The 18,919-nt window shown below is 39.1% G+C and overlaps 3 protein-coding genes across 17 annotated transcripts in view; 2 read left to right on the forward strand and 1 right to left on the reverse strand.

Annotated features, from left to right (window-relative positions):
• Positions 1-2,307: 2,307 nt before the first annotated feature.
• mrps34 (mitochondrial ribosomal protein S34) lies at positions 2,308-6,992 on the forward strand. Of its 2 annotated transcripts, none has more exons than XM_036590366.1 (4): positions 2,308-2,420; positions 3,971-4,293; positions 4,438-4,480; positions 6,261-6,992. In XM_036590366.1, the coding sequence occupies exons 2-4, from the start codon at positions 3,976-3,978 to the stop codon at positions 6,560-6,562; spliced, it is 663 nt and encodes a 220-aa protein (XP_036446259.1). In that variant the 5' UTR covers positions 2,308-2,420; positions 3,971-3,975; the 3' UTR covers positions 6,563-6,992. The 2 variants fall into 2 exon arrangements, with proteins under 2 accessions (XP_036446259.1, XP_036446260.1); XM_036590367.1 differs by having other exon boundaries at positions 2,344-2,420; positions 3,941-4,293.
• Positions 6,993-8,423: 1,431 nt separating this feature from the next.
• nme3 (NME/NM23 nucleoside diphosphate kinase 3) lies at positions 8,424-13,518 on the forward strand. Of its 2 annotated transcripts, none has more exons than XM_036589411.1 (5): positions 8,424-8,574; positions 10,899-11,029; positions 11,234-11,335; positions 11,470-11,582; positions 12,499-13,518. In XM_036589411.1, exons 1-5 carry the CDS (start codon positions 8,529-8,531, stop codon positions 12,614-12,616), a joined length of 510 nt encoding a protein of 169 aa, XP_036445304.1. In that variant the 5' UTR covers positions 8,424-8,528; the 3' UTR covers positions 12,617-13,518. The 2 variants fall into 2 exon arrangements, with proteins under 2 accessions (XP_036445304.1, XP_036445303.1); XM_036589410.1 differs by lacking the exon at positions 8,424-8,574 and adding an exon at positions 9,766-9,897.
• Positions 13,519-13,902: 384 nt separating this feature from the next.
• mapk8ip3 (mitogen-activated protein kinase 8 interacting protein 3) overlaps positions 13,903-18,919 on the reverse strand; it is a 44,509-nt gene continuing 39,492 nt past the window's right edge. For all 13 annotated transcript variants that reach the window (XM_036589408.1, XM_036589399.1, XM_036589407.1 and 10 more), the window contains 5 exons: positions 18,578-18,691; positions 17,804-17,842; positions 16,328-16,495; positions 15,387-15,539; positions 13,903-15,025 (listed from right to left, as the gene is read on the reverse strand). In XM_036589408.1, the coding sequence (XP_036445301.1) occupies positions 14,904-15,025; positions 15,387-15,539; positions 16,328-16,495; positions 17,804-17,842; positions 18,578-18,691 (596 nt within the window). In that variant the 3' untranslated portion in view covers positions 13,903-14,903. The remainder of the gene's footprint in view (positions 15,026-15,386; positions 15,540-16,327; positions 16,496-17,803; positions 17,843-18,577; positions 18,692-18,919) is intronic.

An 18,919-nucleotide genomic window follows, 5' to 3' on the forward strand; every position in this document is an offset into this window, starting at 1 on the left:
TATGTGAGAAATGCTGCCATTAGTCATGTAGTTTTGACATCTGAAGGCCTTTTGATGAACTGACTTGCTTTCAGTTCTATTCACTCTGCCTACAAATAAGGCCCAAACAGCTTGAGGCCTTTTTAGGCCTAATGAAACTGCAGAAGGGCTCATACTGCTGTTGCGTGCTTGAACCCGCTCATCGCCGCTTGGGGCTATATTTCAAATTATGTTTGTACTGTTCCACATTTAATGAGAGCTTTTAAAGTAGTTATTATGCTTAAATCATCTTATTCTCCATCACTTTGTCCAGCCAATCATGAAATGTATTGTTGTGTTATGGGTGTGGTCTTTGGCTTGGTGGTGGGAGATGGTCACACAGGTTAGGTTTAAAGATGCTCATTGTTTTTTGTTCACCAGTGTAGTAGTGCTGTTCCACAAACGTCCCTGTTAATTGTGTACTAATGTGTAAAACATTAGCACCTGCATGAACATAAGTTTTAGGAACTGCAATTTAAGCCTATTCTTGCCCTAATTTTCTGTTCCCTGGCTTAGAAACTGGTGCTCCGCACAATATGTTCTCTCTAGGGCCGCTCCTACCCTGATATGAAGCAAAAGCGCTTTTAGCAATCTTATGGACAGTCTCACCCCAAAACCCATCACTTGAGAGCAAACTCGCAGACCAACAAATGGGCAGCGTCAATGTCTGTGACATGTTGTCAGTTCTTTATATTCAGCTAGAAAAGCTGATTTTCTTAATTCAAATCTTATTTGAACAATGTACCTGCCCCCTTTCTTATAAGTATACTCTTACATCTCTCTATGAGGGTCATATTTAACCAGTATGGGGTCTATGTGTGTATAGGTTTTGTAATTCACAAAATCAAGTTTTTATGTTCTGCATTAAAGCACTTTTCTGCTTCTTGTATGTATGTAGAACTACATACAGATCCTCTATGCTGTGTTCTGTACATATTGTATGTAATAGCTTTTTCTCTCATCTGTCTCTCTTTGCTATATGTCATGCATGGCCTTTTATTTGGAGTATGATTAAAGGAATTGGAAGAAAATCATATATGCACAGGAAAACAGACTGGAGACGTAGGTTGCTGTTTTTTAACAAAAAATAATAAAGGATTAAAAAGCAGTGCTATTTGGTGTGGGCTCCTGTTGTGTACTACAAGTTCTGGGATGGGATGGGCCAATATGGAAACTGTGGGCTGATGCAAATGATTTTGTTTTTCCCTTTATGTCTATCAGTGCAGATACATCAACATTTATTTTGTATATTTTCACAATGCATAATATGCATCATGATAGTTTTTCTAAGGTTGGCTAAGAACAGGAAAAAAAGAAGCAGGAGCACCACATTAAAGCAGAAGCCTAGTTTATTTTATTTTATTCTGTTATCTTAAAACCTATGTCTGAAGCTCTTGTACGGAAATCCAGAGAAGCCATGAGCTGTTGCTATAATTTTCTGGATTGTTATCTTGAGATAACAAGATAAGTAACTCATGATTTCAAGATAACAATTTTGTTATCTTGAGATAACATGATAAGTAACTCATCTCAAAATAACAACTTTTTTATGTTGAGATCACAAGATAATTAACTTGTTATCTTAAGATAACAGCTTGTTATCTCGAGACAACAAGATAAGTAACTTATTTCAAATCACAATTTTGTTGTCTTGAGATGAGATAATGAACTCACACACATCTTCTAAGCCGCTTCTCTTTCCGGGTCGCGTGATGATTAACTCATTATCTCAGAATAACAATCCAAAAAATTATAACTGCCTCATGGCCTCTCTGGACTTCTGTACTCTTGAGATATAAGAGACCTGAATTTTTACTGGTGTAGACTTTTTACATTTACCTGCTAATTGTACATAAACACACAGTTTTAAGCAAAAGTTTGAACACCCCCAGTTTTTAGAAAATATACAAACGTTTGCGTACTACTTTACATATAGATCTATGCTTTGTTCTGTGCATATTGTATGGCTGCGTCCAAAACCGCTGGATACAACACTAAAACTTAAGTCAAACCTAGTACACCATCAGCAAAGTCCATTCATTTGTGTAGTATGTGTTGTATAGTAGTCAGCATAGCAGCCTATAGTAGCAGCCTGTGTTAGATTTTTCTATTTTTCTCTCTGTCTCTCCTTAATATATATATATATATATATATATATATATATATATATATATATATATATATATATATATATATCGCCTTTGAAATTAATATATTAAAATGTGATTTTAACTTTAACCTTTCCACGTACTCGAGCCGAGTCATAGGAACCATTAGTAGAGCCTCGTTTCCAAACGGAACGCTCGCATCGAAGCCCTCGTGAAGGAAGTTACGTTTCGTGGAGGTCAAGCGGAGGCGGGCGGCTGGTGGTGAAAGTCTCTGCAGTGTGAAGGCCGGAGCAGGTAAGAGGGCCGTGTTGGTGATGTTGGTGAAGATCACTGCTGGTCATTTCGTTTAGATGTTTTAGCACTGGGCTGTGTGTGGAACGTCATAGAGCGCGCTCCCGCTCTGAAACTACATACACGTGAGGCGCGTAACCAGGCAACGGCACGGGAGAACCTCACCAACCTGAACACTGTTTTCTGCCACAGATGTGTACATCTGAAAAACGATCAGCCTTCAAGGGTCCTTAGTAAAAGCAATAGTTCTGTTTAGAACCATGAGTTCTGTATAGAACCATTTCATGCTTAAATGCTTCTTCGCACGCTGAAATGGTTCTTCAGACTGATGGAGAATGTGTTGCAAATGGTTCTATAGCACCAGAAGGGGTTCTTTTAGTGTTATAAGCTTGACATCATAGAACCATTTTAGTGCTGTATAGAACCATTTTCAAAAAGGTTCTACATAGAACCATATACAACACATTCATTCATAGAAAGAACCATTAAAGCATGCAGTGGTTCTATGTAAAACTCATGGCTCCAAATAGATCCATTTGTTTTTACTAAAGAACCCTTTTTAGGAGTGTAGATTGCTGTTGTTTAGTATCTGAGATTCAGTTTTCATCATTACTGTGAGACATTCAGTGTAGGAATGAAATTAATCTTCATTATCAACCTGTAGGTGTGCAAACTAAGGCTGTAATGATGCACACATTTTCGATTCTGAGGTCACCATTCGATTAGTTTCGATGATTCTACAGAGATCTAACTATATAAGTATACAGATTTTTCAGGCTCATTTTATTTTGGAACAAAAGATTGCAAAGTGTCATATTCTTGTGTCAGTAATCTTACAAGACGGTGCAATTGATCTATAAACAATACAAAAGCCTGAACTGCCCCGGATAAACCTTATGTAGCATTCATAATAAATTGAATTGTCAAAATCAATGAAAAAAGAACACAACTAAAATATGCAGAACGCTGCAAGCTGTGCAGAATTCTGCTTCCTGCTCCAAACTCAAGTTTTTCAGGAGCATTTCATTTTTGGACTGGGTTCGATTTAGCCCTTGCAGGAAGTTTGATCTCCGTGAGCAGAGTTGGGTGCCTAGAACCTAGTGTATCAGTACATAGTGATACACGTCTTTTATTTACATGAGTGTCAGTGAATATGGTGGTGCAAATACTTTACACAGGACAGTCTGAAAAGAAATAACCACTATATCAGTGATTTCCACAGTCAGTCCTGGGCGCTGAAGCTCTGCACATTTTTGTGTTTTTCCTGCTCTACTGCACCTGACCCATCACACAAGGGTCTTGTTAATTAATTGGTAGTTGAATGAGGAGCAAAAATGTGCGTAGAGTGTGGGGTCACTGTCTGACTAGCTGCCAGGTATAGTACAGGCATTTCAAGGCTGAGGCTGTATCCACAGTGCTTGTCTGAATGATATAAGCTATAAGGTGAGGATCATAATTATATATGTTAACAAACTGCAAGATGGAGACAGAAGTGTTAAAAGTGTGTTGTGTCTCTCTTATAGAACCCTCTCTCCTTCCATTCTCTCCCTCAGTCACCATGGTGAAGAAGAAGCGGTTAAGGCTGATTGCCGAGATGGCCCGAAAGATCCGGGCTTACCGAGAGCTGAAAAACAGGCCGCGGGACTCACAGCGCTACACACTCGACTATGACACCATGACACGGCCGTTCACTGGTAAGAAGCTTCCGGTACTGGCCTGGAAAGATGTGCAGAGAGAGACGCCCCTCTTCACATTGTTGGCTGGCATGCGCATGTTTGGCGTGGGACGACTCTTCACCCGCAAATCATGGCTGGAGGAGCACACGGAGCCCTGCTATTGGAAGATAACTAAAGTGAAAGTAGATTACACAGCAGAGGTAGGAGACTTGCATGTATGGCTCTCTCTCTGTCTTGGACTGTATAACAAAAGACATTCCAAGACAAACGGGGAAACCCACAAAAGGTTAGTTTTTTAGTTTTACGCTTGTGAGCTTATTTAATAATTTGTGTGTCTTTTCTAGAATATGGACCATGGGAAAGCATGGGGAATTTTAACATTTAAAGGTAAGTATCAAGTGAAAGTATCAAGTGGTTTTTCCAAAACAACGCAAGTTTATCCAGTAAAAACGGATCTGTGCATTTTAAAATTCAAAGCATGTAGAACCAGTTATGTTCTGGGGATGTAATGATTCACATCTGCCAAACCTGTAACACATCTATCTTGAAATAGCACTCACCCACATTGTGTGAAGTCATGTTGTTTGCTGTGTATATCTTTTTATGGGCTAGTCTCGCAGAATTGGATCTCGTAATGAGAATACACATCAGGGGACAACTTGTAAACTTTTAGTGCTGGTTTGTGCTGCAAACAAGGGTATACCCCCTCTAAAACCCACCTCCAAATTCCTTTACTGTGCTGTTTTAACATCTGGAGTACAATGAGAACACAAGCAAAACAAGCTAGCTAGCGAAATTATTAGCGCTGTTGTTAATGGGGTTAACAAAGCTGTTTTCCCCTTGTAAGAGGCGATTTTTATTTTTATGTCGGGATCAAGGGGCTATCCCCTTCAACCCCAGGCCTCCAACATAATATTATGAATAAAATAGAAATCTTTTAATACTAGCTAAACACTTTCACTAATAACTGTTCTAAGTTCTCAAAACATGTCAAAAAGGAAAGAGTCTTCAGATGCTGAGTTTGTGGAAGAGGGAAAAAGGCTTCTTCTTTATTTCAGCATCAAGTGGCACAACCTGCGCAAACAGTGTTCCGAACAACAGTTTATATACCATTTATCTGGGGTAATTTGATATCCCCCCACCGTACTTCTCAAATTGTGATATTAGCTTATTCTCTAATAGGTGCATCTCTTCATCCATCAATTTGGCCATCGCATGATGAGCTCACTCCTAAAAACTGGTTTCAATAGGTTTTTACCAGTCTGCTTTACCTTTCAAGGTCAACTTGCTCCTCTCTTTACTGGGTCAGTAAGTACACACAGGCCTGTCTTTGAAACCAGGGGCTTTCAAGTGTCTAGAATCTCCTATGCAGATAAACTAAGGCCTACACTTTGTGAGAGAATTAATATTCTCTGTTAGCCAGTACTTCTTATTTGGTTATTGATTACAGTATCTAATCTATTTGATTACTGATTAAGGGAATACTTATTCAAAATCTCTGTCATTTACTGCATGTAATATGTTCTCTGCACACTCGACACACAACTGCATACTTAGTTGGAGTTTTAACTAACGTTACACCCCAAAATTTCTCATGGTTGTCCCCAGACGTTCTTGCTGCTAAATCGCATCTAGCCCTGCCAAACTATCTGGGGGTTAGTAGAGTAGTTTGAGCATGATGGTGTATTTGTAGATGCTCATCTAAGTGTTTTAATTAAAGACATCTCATTTTAAAGCTCAGTAGTTTTAAAAGAAAAAAATATTGGATCTGCATCAGCCGATACGCAAGGTTTCGATGTCGATATCAGAAAGGAAAAAGTCCCTCTCTAGTGACGTTTATAAAAATTTCTTGAAAGGATCAATGATGTCATTAGTTTGAATAGCAAATACCTTTTTGACCATCCAAAATATTAATACACAGCCATATGCAGCAGTTTGGGCCCCCTAGTCAAATGACATGTTTTGCTGCTTTTCTAAGTGAAAATAAGTAAACACATCCTCTGCACATTCTAATTTTAATCACTGGTTATTTGTTGAATTTAACATACTGGAGGAAAAAAAAACAAATTGTGGCCTGTGCAAAACTTAGAGCACATTTTACATATTGTGGCACTTATTAGATGTTCTAGTTATAAATGGTGTATTGCTTAAATGGATTGTATTTCAGGTAAAGAGGAGAGCTCTGAGCAGGAGATGGACAAGGTCATGTACCATGACTGGCGACTGGTGCCCAAGCACGAGGAGGAGGCCTTCAAGCACTTTGAGCCCGTCCCTGAGCCCCCTGTCCGGCACGTATGCTACCCTCCACTCCTGCGGGCCATGATCCTGGCACAGCAAGCCAAGCAGCTGGGTGTGGATGCCAACAGCCTGCTGGAGCCCACCCTGCCTCTTCAACGAGATGTGCTGCTAAGCAGGGAGTACTTCCGCAGCCAGGAGGAAAAGCGGAAACAGGAGGGAACTCCGGTGTAATGCCAAGTGGAGAGTGGAATGGTGGTGACATTCTTGCACCAGTAACTTTGGCAAGCGTCATCTGGCCCATTCTTTTCAAAATAATGATTAATTGGTATTAGCTCTGGGTGGAAGCTGATTTAAGATGAGCTTTATACACCCAAATGCAAACCCTAATCATTATGAAAGAAATGGTCTGCATAGTGCACACAGTGTTTGTGAAATCTAAAGCAGCTCCTCATCAATTTGCTTTTGTTTCAGAACTGCTTAGGTTGTTTTTGGTGCATTTGAGTCAAACCACACAGAGTTGGGAGGAAGGGGTCATCTCTGTGTGTAATGTTGTATATTGTGCGCTACGATGATGACATTTGTGTTATAAATGTGATACGGCACATGATATGTGCTATATAAGTGATGACATTTGTGTTTATAAATAAATATAAGCCAGCTAGTGGTCTGCCTGTGTACTTTTGTTTTGCACTGTCATGAACTTAAAGGGGCTTTCTAGCCTAAAACTAGCATTTAATGTTATTTGACATGTTACATAATATAATGTAGTGCATTATTATATCGCTCAGCCTCATCAGTTTTACAGATTCAACAATTTTGTATCCTTTTTGTGTTTTCATCCATCAATGTTATTTTGCTGCAATATCCAGCATGTGCCATAGAACCATTGGGGTTAAACGCTCTTTAATGCTCAGTCTAAATTTTTGATTTTCTCTTTGGTTGACTTGTAGCTAACGCATTATTAAGAAGGTCCTCAGGGCCATAGTTTTGCCACTCATCTAGGCCAGCGGTGGAGAAATGCGGTCCTAAGGGCAGTAATGAGAACTTTCTGTGAACTTATGTAAAAGCTGCTTGGCATGCAGGCTTCAACAGACTTTGCCTTTGGAATTAGACAAAATGTACAGCAAAATTCATATGAAAAAAATACAGAAAAATAAAATATATTAGACAAACGAAGGAAAAGTGTTTTCCATAGTAAATAATGATAATAATACAAAATTCATGTGCAAATGTGCAGATTAGTGTCATGATCAACTGCTGAAGTGAGTTGAGCTTTAAGTGCCCTCTCCTGCTGTTGAGCACTTCAGTGAACGTCTTTGGCAAAATTTCATTGTCATAAATGTAAACTTACTCATTCCAAACCAGATTTTCTTAAATTTGAAATACAAGCTGAACAATACATACCTTATATTACTTTCTCCAAAGCCAAAAAAGCTGTCAAAACAATGAGTATATATTCCTTACTTAATGTTTTGGTAAAAATATGTGCTCTATCCCCTGGCTCTTGTTTAATCTATTGTTTAAAATTATTACAATATTTCATGTTTATGCAGTTTGTTAACTGACATAATTATATTTGTTCTACTGTATATTGCATTTGTATAAACATAATTTTAAAGAAGTGAATGTCACAGAAGGTCTGTGAGAGCAGAGTTCATGAGTCTGGAGTCCAGAGATTTAGACTGAGCGTAAGAGAGTGCAGTGGCTGATGGGTGAACGTTTCCTCAACTTCCTGTCAAGTGATGACTCGTTGTGCGACAACTCCCTAGACAGTTTTAGGTTCCCTGCCAATGGAGCATCTTTGGTTTGGAATCACCCTTAAAATGTCTGAAAACCCTGTGTAGTCCACTTTGCAGGGAACTACTATGGCAACTGAAATGCACTTCTAGTCTTTAAACTGGAAGATCTCACTCCTGAGGTTACTGCGGCACCGCTGTATGAGGCGAGCAGGCCTGTGTGGACTCATGTAGCGATGGTTATTTCTGTCGTTTTGGGCCGGACTGTCCCTTTAATGCCCGCCTGAAAGGCTGGTTGGTGTGTCAACTGATTCACTTCTTGCAAACGCAGAGGGCGTGCACGCACGCGCTCGACTGCGCACGCGTGTTTTAAGACGTTAGTGCGCGTGCCCATTCACGCTCTCTTCTCTCGAAGAAAACTCGCGGGCTAGCCGGCGGTTTAACATACATTTCATATTAAAATGATTTGTTTTTTCTTAACTCTGTTCGCGTATGTTTTCAAGACAGGTGAGTACTTCCTAAAGACCTTTCACATGACATGTAGGCATGAATGTCTGGAAGGCTCGGTCCGTTGTGCCTTTCTGCACGAGGCTGAAGTTGGATTTTCGTTCGCCTTCTTGTTCGAATTTTCCCGTTCCACCTTAAATGGTACATCGCCCTTTTTGCCTATTTTAGTCATCTCCCTGGCGCGGATAAATTAGGAGTCTGTGTGCTCGGTTAGCGAAGCTGGCTACTGTGGAAAATGCGAATAGCAGTGCTGCTTGTGGTCGAATATTAGTGCAGTAAGTGTGTGTATACTTAACTCCACACCCTTAACCTACCTGCATTTCTTTAATTATCCACAAAGGAATTCACGCCATGTTGCATCTTTTTTTTCCCTGCATAATACTCATGCAGACCGCACAAACGCCTGCTGATCTACTGGATGTAACATTACAGCTCATTGAAATACAGAGCAAATCTGACTAACCTGGATTATTAAAGAAATATTTTAAGTTGGCTCGCCTTTACGTCAGTTGACATTGACTTATTCTTAAATATGTCAGAGGTGAGGCCAGCATCACGCTGATTGTTCGTTAATCTGCAAATGGTAGCAGATACATAACCTAAGTCATCTGAATTAAAAATAACACGTTGTTAATTGTTATTTTTTTACTAGCGACTTGTCAGAGTTCAGTTCGAACGAATCGGTTCGGTAAACTAAATCGCACTTCTGCTCAACACAGTTCACTTACAAAGAATCGGCTCCATAAACTGACTCGAAGTTCGCAGCACTACAGTTCAGTTCGAAAGAATCGGTTCGGTAAACTGAATCACATTTCCTCTATGCTACTGTTTGAAAGAATATGTTCAGTAAACTGATTCGAACTTCCACTTTCTGAAGTTCATCTGGAAAGATCAGTTCGGTAAACTGAATCGAGCTCCCCCCACACTACAGTTCACTCATAAAGAATATGTCCGGATAACTGAATCGAACTTCTCTTCACCGCAGTTCATTTTGAAAGAATCGGTTCCCAAAATTGACTCGAAATTCTCATGTCTACAGTTTAGTGTAAAAGAATCGGTTCTGGAAACTGAATCGTGCTTCTCAGCACTAGTGTCCGTTAATCGCCCCCGCTTTTTTCCTCACTAAAACCTATTAATAGCTTCGTTTCTCTGATTGGCTCACAAGCGTTTATCCCCCGGTGTACCCGTGACCCCATTGGTCAGTCTGTGTGTCGGAGGGCACGCGCGAGACGGCCGCAAGCAGCATGGGCTCCAAAAGGTCACTCTCGGACCCGAAAGATATTTTGGATTTAGGAGCGAAAATTGCCCGAGTCAGTGAAGCAGGTACAGCGAAAAGAGGCGCGTATGTGACATTTCATGCCTCGCCCTGCCTTATTTCGCAAACAGAGAGCGCTCAGTCCGGGTCGGCTACTGTTATTATCATCAGGCCATCTGTTCAGTGAGAGGCGAGTCTCTTCTGCCTAACCCGTTCTGTAATAGGTTTATGATGTGGTATTAGGTTATTAAGGATGTAGCCTAGTTTATCTGAAGTCCGTTTGTGAGTGTCTGTTACCACTGCATTCAGTCCTGTGCATTGTCTTAGTTACAGTTTAAGTCATGATTAGTTAAGTAGGGCTGTAACGATTCACAACATTTATAATTGGGCTCAGTACAATACAGCAGTGTCTCATTTCAGTACATTTTTGGTACAGGAAAAAGGAGTGCCTGAAAATATTCCTTATGGTAACATTTTCTACAGTCGTACAGCGACTTTATAGTGGCTCAGCAGAGTTTTGCGTGATTTGTGACTGATGCACATGGCAGACTGCAGTTTGTGCTTTCTGCGTCTGGTTATGTGCACATTCCTGTGGTTCACAATAAGGCTGTAGAATATTGTGAACAAGTCGCTTTATAAAATGCTGTGTTCTTGCAATAAATATTGTACAGTTAGACAGCAATAAAAGAAGTCAGAAATTGACATAGAAGAACTGTTCCTAGGTGGTCTTTTTTCCCTCTAGCTAAACAGAATCAGAATCACTGTATTTGGTCAGTGCACATATCTATGACAAGTAACATACTAAACGGAGCAGACAAGTACACAGACTATAAACAGAAGTGTTCAAAATATGATGTTAAATAAGTATAAAACAAATTTAAAAAAATAAAGGAATAAGAATCAAGAGTTATGTTGTGCCTTGTTCTAATGTTCATGTTTTTGGTAAATTAGATTTGTGTGTTAGAGTATTAGATTGTGGCTGGAACAAAACTCTGTGAGGTGGCTGGTCTCCAGGGACAGGGCAGTGTTAGGCTAGTATGTAACTTGTGGCTGATGTGTGAAATTGCAGGATGGACTGGAGTGAACGAGCGCACCTTCATTGCTGTGAAGCCGGATGGTGTGCAGAGGAGGCTAGTGGGAGAGATTATCCACCGCTTTGAACGCAAGGGCTTCAAACTGGTCGGCATGAAATTTCTGCAGGTGAGGGATCTTTTCAGAAAGTGATCTTAAAAAAAAAAAGTTGCCACATTAGGATTTCTATGCCTCCCAGATTGGTGCTAGTGTTTTCCGTTAGGAGAGAAATTTCCTACATTGGAAATGGAATATTATTAATTCATCATTTATATTGATCATAAATGGCATGTAGTATAAATAACTCATATTTGTAGTGTGTGGTTTGTGTAGGCTTCTGAAGAACAGTTGATGGAGCACTACTGGGACTTAAGGGGGAGGCCGTTCTACAAAGGCCTGGTCAAATACATGAGCTCAGGACCCATTGTGGCTATGGTAAGATACACACATTATTCCTGAATTTTCCCTCTTCACCAGACTGCATCCTGTGCTACAGCTGGATGATACCGGTTCTCAATTATGTGTGAAAATACTGTAGCATGTTAAGTCTGCGTGTTTGTGTATGTTAGGTGTGGCAAGGTCTGGATGTAGTAAAAACATCCAGAAGAATGCTTGGAGAGACAAATCCGGCTGACTCCCTTCCAGGAACCATCAGAGGAGATTTTTGTGTGGAAGTGGGCAGGTAGGCGAATCTCGCCTGATTACATTAAATAGAGGTGCACCATTCATAAAATTGAATGGCTAATGCCTGTTTTTTTACAGCCAAATTTACCTTATTAACCAGTCTTTTTTTCCATTACTTCCTACTTAGGCGAAGATGCCAAAGAAATAACAGTATTAGCTCCAGAATTTTTAATTATTAAACGAAAAATTTGTTGCCTATTTAAATAACTTGAATAAAATAAAAAGCTACATTGAAAGTAAGCGGCAACTAGCTATTTAGCACCATCAGTCATGCATAATTATTTTACAGCGTTTTGGTTTTGATGTAACAGTAGCATTCAAATATGGCATGAGTGCCCTGACTTGGCTCACGTTATTTATAGCATAAAAGTGCAACACAGATCAGCCAAAATCAAAATCAGAAATGTGCTGTTTGCCGATTACATGTTTGGAGCAACAATATACATCTCTAATGTTGGGTAACTGACAATCATAAGTCGCCCTAGATACGAGCGTCGGCTAAATTACTAAATGTATATGTATGGGTACTACAGAGCACTGAGACATATAGCTAAGCGTTATGAAAAAAAATGATCACTTTAATTTCAGAGTTTGAAAGTCAAGCAGCTCAAACTGAAAAAGCCTCAAATACTATGCCTTAAATAGGAGGCAGTGACTTTACATAGCCGAAGTCATACATAGATACACTGCCTCCTACGTACAGAAAGGCACAGTTTGCACAGACCCCAGGGCTACAGTGCCATCATTTGTTTGTTTGGATGCTAGTCCAGAGTGTTTCAGTGATTCTGAAGTTGTTCCATTATAGAACCAGTCGGTGCTGTAGTAAGCGTACAGGGCATGCATGCAAATTGTATGTCTAACTTGGATGTACTGAAAGGCCCTTACTGAACTGCTGTGTATCTGTATTGTTATAGGAATGTTATCCATGGTAGTGACTCAGTGGAGAGCGCGCAGAGAGAAATCTCCCTGTGGTTCAAAGAGCATGAGCTCATCTGCTGGGACGAGAGCACTGAGCACTGGATCTACGCGTGATGCCCTCCCCTGCCACTCACACAAACACATACAGAGCTTTGCGGCCTTACGCATTTCTAGTGCAGCCCACAGAAATTCTTTTTTTTTTTTCTGAAGTGGAACTCTACTGCAGTATTGGCACAAAGGCCTCAATATCAGTAGAAGAAATTGCCTACCACAAATCTAGTGAATAGCATGGCAGAGGGTATCCTCTGCTTCCAAAAGCCTTCTGTAGAAAGATTTGGACCTGTGTAACTGACCCTGGTGCATAACCACTGACCAAAAATTGCTTTTAAAAAATATCTCCGTCTAGATGACTCTCCTCCGTCCTCTATGTATGTATTTGATGACATGTTTACATTTATGTGCATATGATGCACACTTTGAATATCATGTTCTTGCACATCATAAAGCAATATTTATGTATTTGTCTGCTGTTACCTTATACATTGCTTTTGAACGAACAAATATATGTACTGCACTTGTAATAATGATCCAGAATCTCCAAAAAAAAAAAACAATATAGTGCATGCTACTCAACTCAATTGAGATTCTGAAAGCAAGGCACTGTTATGTATTATAGACCACCTCAGCAATTTTGTGAACTATCCATATTTTTAAACATTTTTGAATACTACCATGCTCTGACTGTTGCATCATCAGCAACATCCAGCATCACATTTTGTAGCACCTTTTGTAGATAATTAAGACTGTAAATGTTATGCCTCTGGAGGAAAATGAGAAATGCAATAATGAACTCAAATGATGAATGAAGCAGACTGGTCTTGCTATCTAATTGCACTACAGCTTTGGCCTCTGGCATTATTAAACATGGTGTTGTTTTAATTACAGATTTAGTTCTGTATCCAGTTCTCTGTTGACCAAAAGGTGTCCAGTTACAAAATAAAGGGTTTTCTAAAACATTTGAATTTGTTTCTATTAAATAACGCTGCGAGTTACCATTTAGCTGTGTCAATTAACGGAATATTCATGTAGCTTAAAAGCTGCAAAAAAAGCTAAACGATATCTGAAAATAAATTTTTTGCTGCAAACGAAAGTGTGGATCAACACCATGGACCTCATTTATAAACCTTTATGCACACAGATTTGTGATTCAGTGCAATTCATGAAATTAGTTTTTTATAAACTCATTGTATGCAACACTGAGAACGTATTTTAAGAACAGATTTGGAGTGAAATTTGAGTATGTTTTATAAATGGTGTCCCATGCATTAAAAAATCTAAAATGCACATTTGTAAAAGGTGCCCGCAAACATTTATACACAAGACAGTAAGACAAGACAATCTTTCCAGAGCACGAATATGTTTAATATTTAACCACACATAATAGAACAGATAGTGGCAAGTTACATACAGAGCAATTGGGCAGGGCATTCATCAACTGTCAATCAAATGGGCAGCCAGTCGTAGCCTTCAATGAGCCTTTGATCCACAAATCCCAGTCAAGTGGGACAATGAAGCCAGGCAGCTCACAGCTCACTTAACTGATTACATATAACTTTCTTCATGATTAATTCTTTATTTTCTTGAAATTGATTTTACCTGGCATTTCAATGACAAAACTTGAAACCTTTGAATTGTTTTGTGAAATTCTACTGATAATTCATCTGACAAAATGTGCTTTCTTATCGATTAAACATTTCAATTCATTAGCCATCCACTGTCTCCTTTCCCTCTCAGTCACTCTCCTAAGGCATTCTTATTTAACCTCAATATTTACATTTTTTACACATCTATTTCCATCACTCTGTATTGCATTATAAACATGCCACCAAATACAAATCATAGAAACCAATGAGCTGCCTTTCCAGTCCCTCTAACCAATCACAGATCCCTATCCTTGAATCACTGTCCAATGAGCTGCCTGTTTCTATGGAGATTAGTGAGCTGTGAGCTGTTGGGAAGTTAAGAAATAAAGCAATAGGGTGTTTATGTATTTGGCAAAAAAACTGGGTCATTTTTGGGGAAGGTAGTTGTATAGGATGCTTTTATCTATATCATTTGTAGTTGCCATCCAGCTGTAAGATGCAAGAGAGTGTTGAGATGTAAGAGAGTGTTGAGCTGTACCTTGCATGTTTGCATTGGAGACGGGGGCAGTCACAGGGGAAAATATGTGAACATACAGGGAATCGTTACAATTTGGAGAGGGTAAATACAGGCCTTAGGGGGTAGTTACAGAGCTTAGGTACAGAATTTTGGGGGGGCATAGTTAGGAATAGACAAGGTTTCATACAGAGTATTTGGGGCAGAGTTACAGGGAGTGCAGGCATAAGGTGTCTTGATCATGTTACTCAGGGACATAAGACACCTGCCAAACAATGATATGGCTCCTCTCGGCTTTAGACAATGCTGGCTTGATCTGAGGGGCTTCACCATCTCCTTCTTCCGTCTCATCATCCTCACCATCGCCTGGGATGAAAGCAACGACATATGAGATACAGTATCAATATATGACGCACATAAATTTGCAGATTTGTTAACACATTAAACCTTAATAGTTTGTATGTGGGTCCACACTTCAATTTCACTCATAACTATAAAGTAGTATATACAGTAGTTCCTATTTAATTTACAGGACTCACAAAGTAATACTATACACAATATATACTATGTACTACTATGTACTATATTTTAAAAGTATACTATGAATAACTAAATATGAGTATGTATACAAAGAGTATACATATATATATATATATATATATATATATATATATATATATATATATACGCTCTGTGATCACTCTGTGTGTACGTGAATGTGCCTCACCTATACGGAAGTCAATGTACCCCTCCCCTCCGCTCAGCACCAGCACGTTATGAACACTCTGAGCTTCACTCTGTGTCTCCACTGGGGCCGAGGACCCCTGAGACTCTGACGGACTGTCCAGCACACTGCCGTTCAAGGTGGCCAATACGTTGCCTGGGATAAACATGACATTACATACACTCTGAGCGAACAAAAAACTACAGATGAAGTTTTAAAGAGCATTTTCTCGTATTTTATTTTTGCATGACCATTTTCCACCAATTCCAACTTGGAATTAAACAGACTGTTTTTGTTACTGTGACTTTGAGACTCATATATATAAATGATTTGATTGGCTGCCCTGTATTGTGTGCCATTCAAAAAGCAGTCCAGGCTGAAACTCTTCTTACAATTTGAGCATGAAAGGGTGGGGCTTTTTTTTTTACATAAATCCAGTTTTTTATGATATGTACTCTGTAATTATATCGCACATTGTGTGTAAAAAGCTTGGGACACATTTTGAGATGTTTTGAATAAATGAGCATGTTTTCTTTGTCAGTTTACCTATCATTAAACTGAAAGCAGTTTAGATCCTTTTTTTTTTCTAAAAGTACTATCTCTGAAATAATTCTACACCCCACTCATTTTACTCTTCCCAGTGATCTCAATGCTCATTATTATTAGAGCAAAACCCACTCCTCAAACCAAGGAAGACATCAACATGAAGCGGATGAACATGAGGCAGAATAGCCACAGTATTATGGAATAGCTGTTTTGTGTTAATAAAACGTTTGCAGGTATTTTTATTGCCTAATTCGAAAGTAACAGGGACAAACATTACTCAAAACACAGCAACGTGTCCCAAAACATTTAATAGGCAATGTAATGTTATCTTTAAGTTCTAAAGACAGATAATAGCTGAAGGAATTATTGGTGAAATGATGAGCAGGGTTAGCACTCACCTGGCACTGACACGAAAAATTTGACTGCATCCCGGTGTCCATGGAAACAGAGCTGAGCCTGAGCCATGGAGCAGTACGGGATGAAGCTGCCATTTCCTTTCTCTGAGTTACCATCATCTGCGTATACATGGATCACACCCCCTGACGATGTGGGAGACACTTTGTTCGCTGGAAACACAACATTAGAAATTTATCAGAAACACCAAACCTACTAATAAAAAAAAAGGTAAGAGCAGACCAGAATTAAATAAAAAAAACAAATCCAGACTCTGAAAGAGAGCACTATGAGAAAACGGTCTGAAAGTGAAACACAGGGATGGTCAAAAAAAGTGTCTCTTATGAGGGATGCTCTAAATGCAGATACAAATCCACGTACACACAAAGAAATACTGTTACACACATCGTCACTGTCATGAGAAAAACTCGCATCTCTGGAACGGTAACTTTACAGGACAAGGACAAAACTCTTCTAACCTAGCCTCTTTCTGCAGGACTAATAATAGTATATTATTTTATATATTTGAGTGAAAATAAACCTGGTTTCTAAAATGTTAATGCTGTTAATGCTGCATTGAAAGGGCAGCACATAGTACACGAAAATCCCAACCTAATGTTAGCCTTTAACAAAAGGTAGCTAGCGTGCTAGCACTGGGCATTTGGACTCCGAATAGCTATAATTCAACAGAGTATTCTTATTTTATGTTCTCATTAAATTAGAGGGGCTGCTTTTACCCAAAAAGGGGGGCTACGCAAGGGCAAAGCACCCTGATGTGTTGCTCTCATCTATTGGATTTGTACAGCCATACAAGTTGAAATCACCAGAGCCAGAATCCAATTCAGAGCCGAAGGACACTGACCTACCCGAGAATCAACCTCATTCCTTAGAATGGTAATTTTTTTCTCCCACTTATGCAAGTTAGCAATAGTCAAATCCCAAAACAAATGTCTAAATTTTTTGCATGGATTTTAATTTAAAAACACTTTTATAAGTTTCCACTTTCCCTCGTGCCTAAGACGAATATCCAGTTTTGTAATCATACCCATTTTCATCCAAATGTATTCCATTAACATCTCTAAAGAAAAAATATCGAGGACCTCCAAAACAGGTTGAAATGACATTTTATGGCTACTGTGAAACATCAGTTAAAATAAAAACTTGAAATATTTACTTATATGAACTTCTTTTCGTCTACATGTCATAAAATAAACACAAAATGTGAAGGACAGCTTTTTCGCATGGTGTAAAAAATAAAAACGGGAAAAAACAAAATTACAAGGTTTTCCTATGACAGTGACAAAACACATCACATGAAATAATATTACAATTATGATGACAAATCATCAAAAGAAACCACAATGCACAAAATGAGAGAAACACTCAGATTACAGAATACTGAGAAGAAAGCGAGCAGGAGAAAAAGATGGCAGATGCAGTGACATGAAAAAGGGAAGACAGACGGAACACTCTAAACTTACCCCTCAGTCCGAGGAGCTGGCCGCGATGCAGGACTACAGCTACAGGAATAAGCAAAAAGAGAGGAGAGGATGGCAACATCCATCAGACAAGGGTAGGAGTAGAAGCAAGGGTCAGAGAGAAAAGCAGTGCAGACACATAACAGGGTTAACAGAAAAGAAATGGGGAAAGAAGTGATAGGAATTACAGAGCTGAAATTAGAACAGATTTGAAGAAGGGAAAAATGGGTTGTGTTTTATACAGTAGACAAGGAACATGCTTGTCTTCACAAGCTTTTTTGGGTGTTGTGCCTAAATGAATAGGTCAGCTAAAATCAAATATACACAATTTTCCCCTTATCTCAAATACAGTCAATCAAACAAAACATGTTTGGCTGGGACAAAATGAACAAAAGTAACAGTTACTACTGTTTTTAGCTATGCCATGTACTTCTGTCAGCTTTCATAGATGTTGATAGGTTTAAACTCATCTATAGGAAATTGTAAAGACATTTTACATGTGTCCAAAATGATGAATAGAGCTGTAGATGATTATGACGAACAAGCTGTAAAACATTGAAAATAAAGTTAATAATCAAACTTAAATGAGCAAAACCAAAGGAGCAAACTTTGACCAAACATGTGATCTGATTAACGACATTTGGATTAACAGGAAATTTGTCTAAATCTGATTTGTGGCCGAACCATTATCTTAACTCGATGCTTCCTCCTAGGTTTCTGTGCATGCATATGTGGGTGTTGCTAAGCAAGACAAATAGAACAGCCACTGAAACTTACTCTCAGTCAGAGGAATCGAGATGACCACTCCATTTCCTGTTCCCACCCACAAGCGGTTACCTCCAATCAGCAGGGCTGTTATCCGGACAAATGAAAAGCCCAACTTTCCTGTCCCTGTAGATCAAACCAAACAAAACAGAAGTCAAACAAGAGCAATCCAACAACTCACAGCTCATTTATCACAACGGAAACAGGCAGCTTATTGGACAGTGATTCAGCGATAGGGATCCTTTATTGGTTAGAGGCACTGGAGAAGCAGCACAATGGTTTGCATTATTATTAAGCACAGGTTTGTCATGGAAATTCCAGGTACAATCAATGTAAATAAAATAGTTTAAAAAG

Source organism: Colossoma macropomum, unplaced genomic scaffold, assembly GCF_904425465.1.
Source record: "Colossoma macropomum unplaced genomic scaffold, Colossoma_macropomum, whole genome shotgun sequence".
In the NCBI taxonomy this organism is placed as follows: domain Eukaryota; kingdom Metazoa; phylum Chordata; class Actinopteri; order Characiformes; family Serrasalmidae; genus Colossoma; species Colossoma macropomum.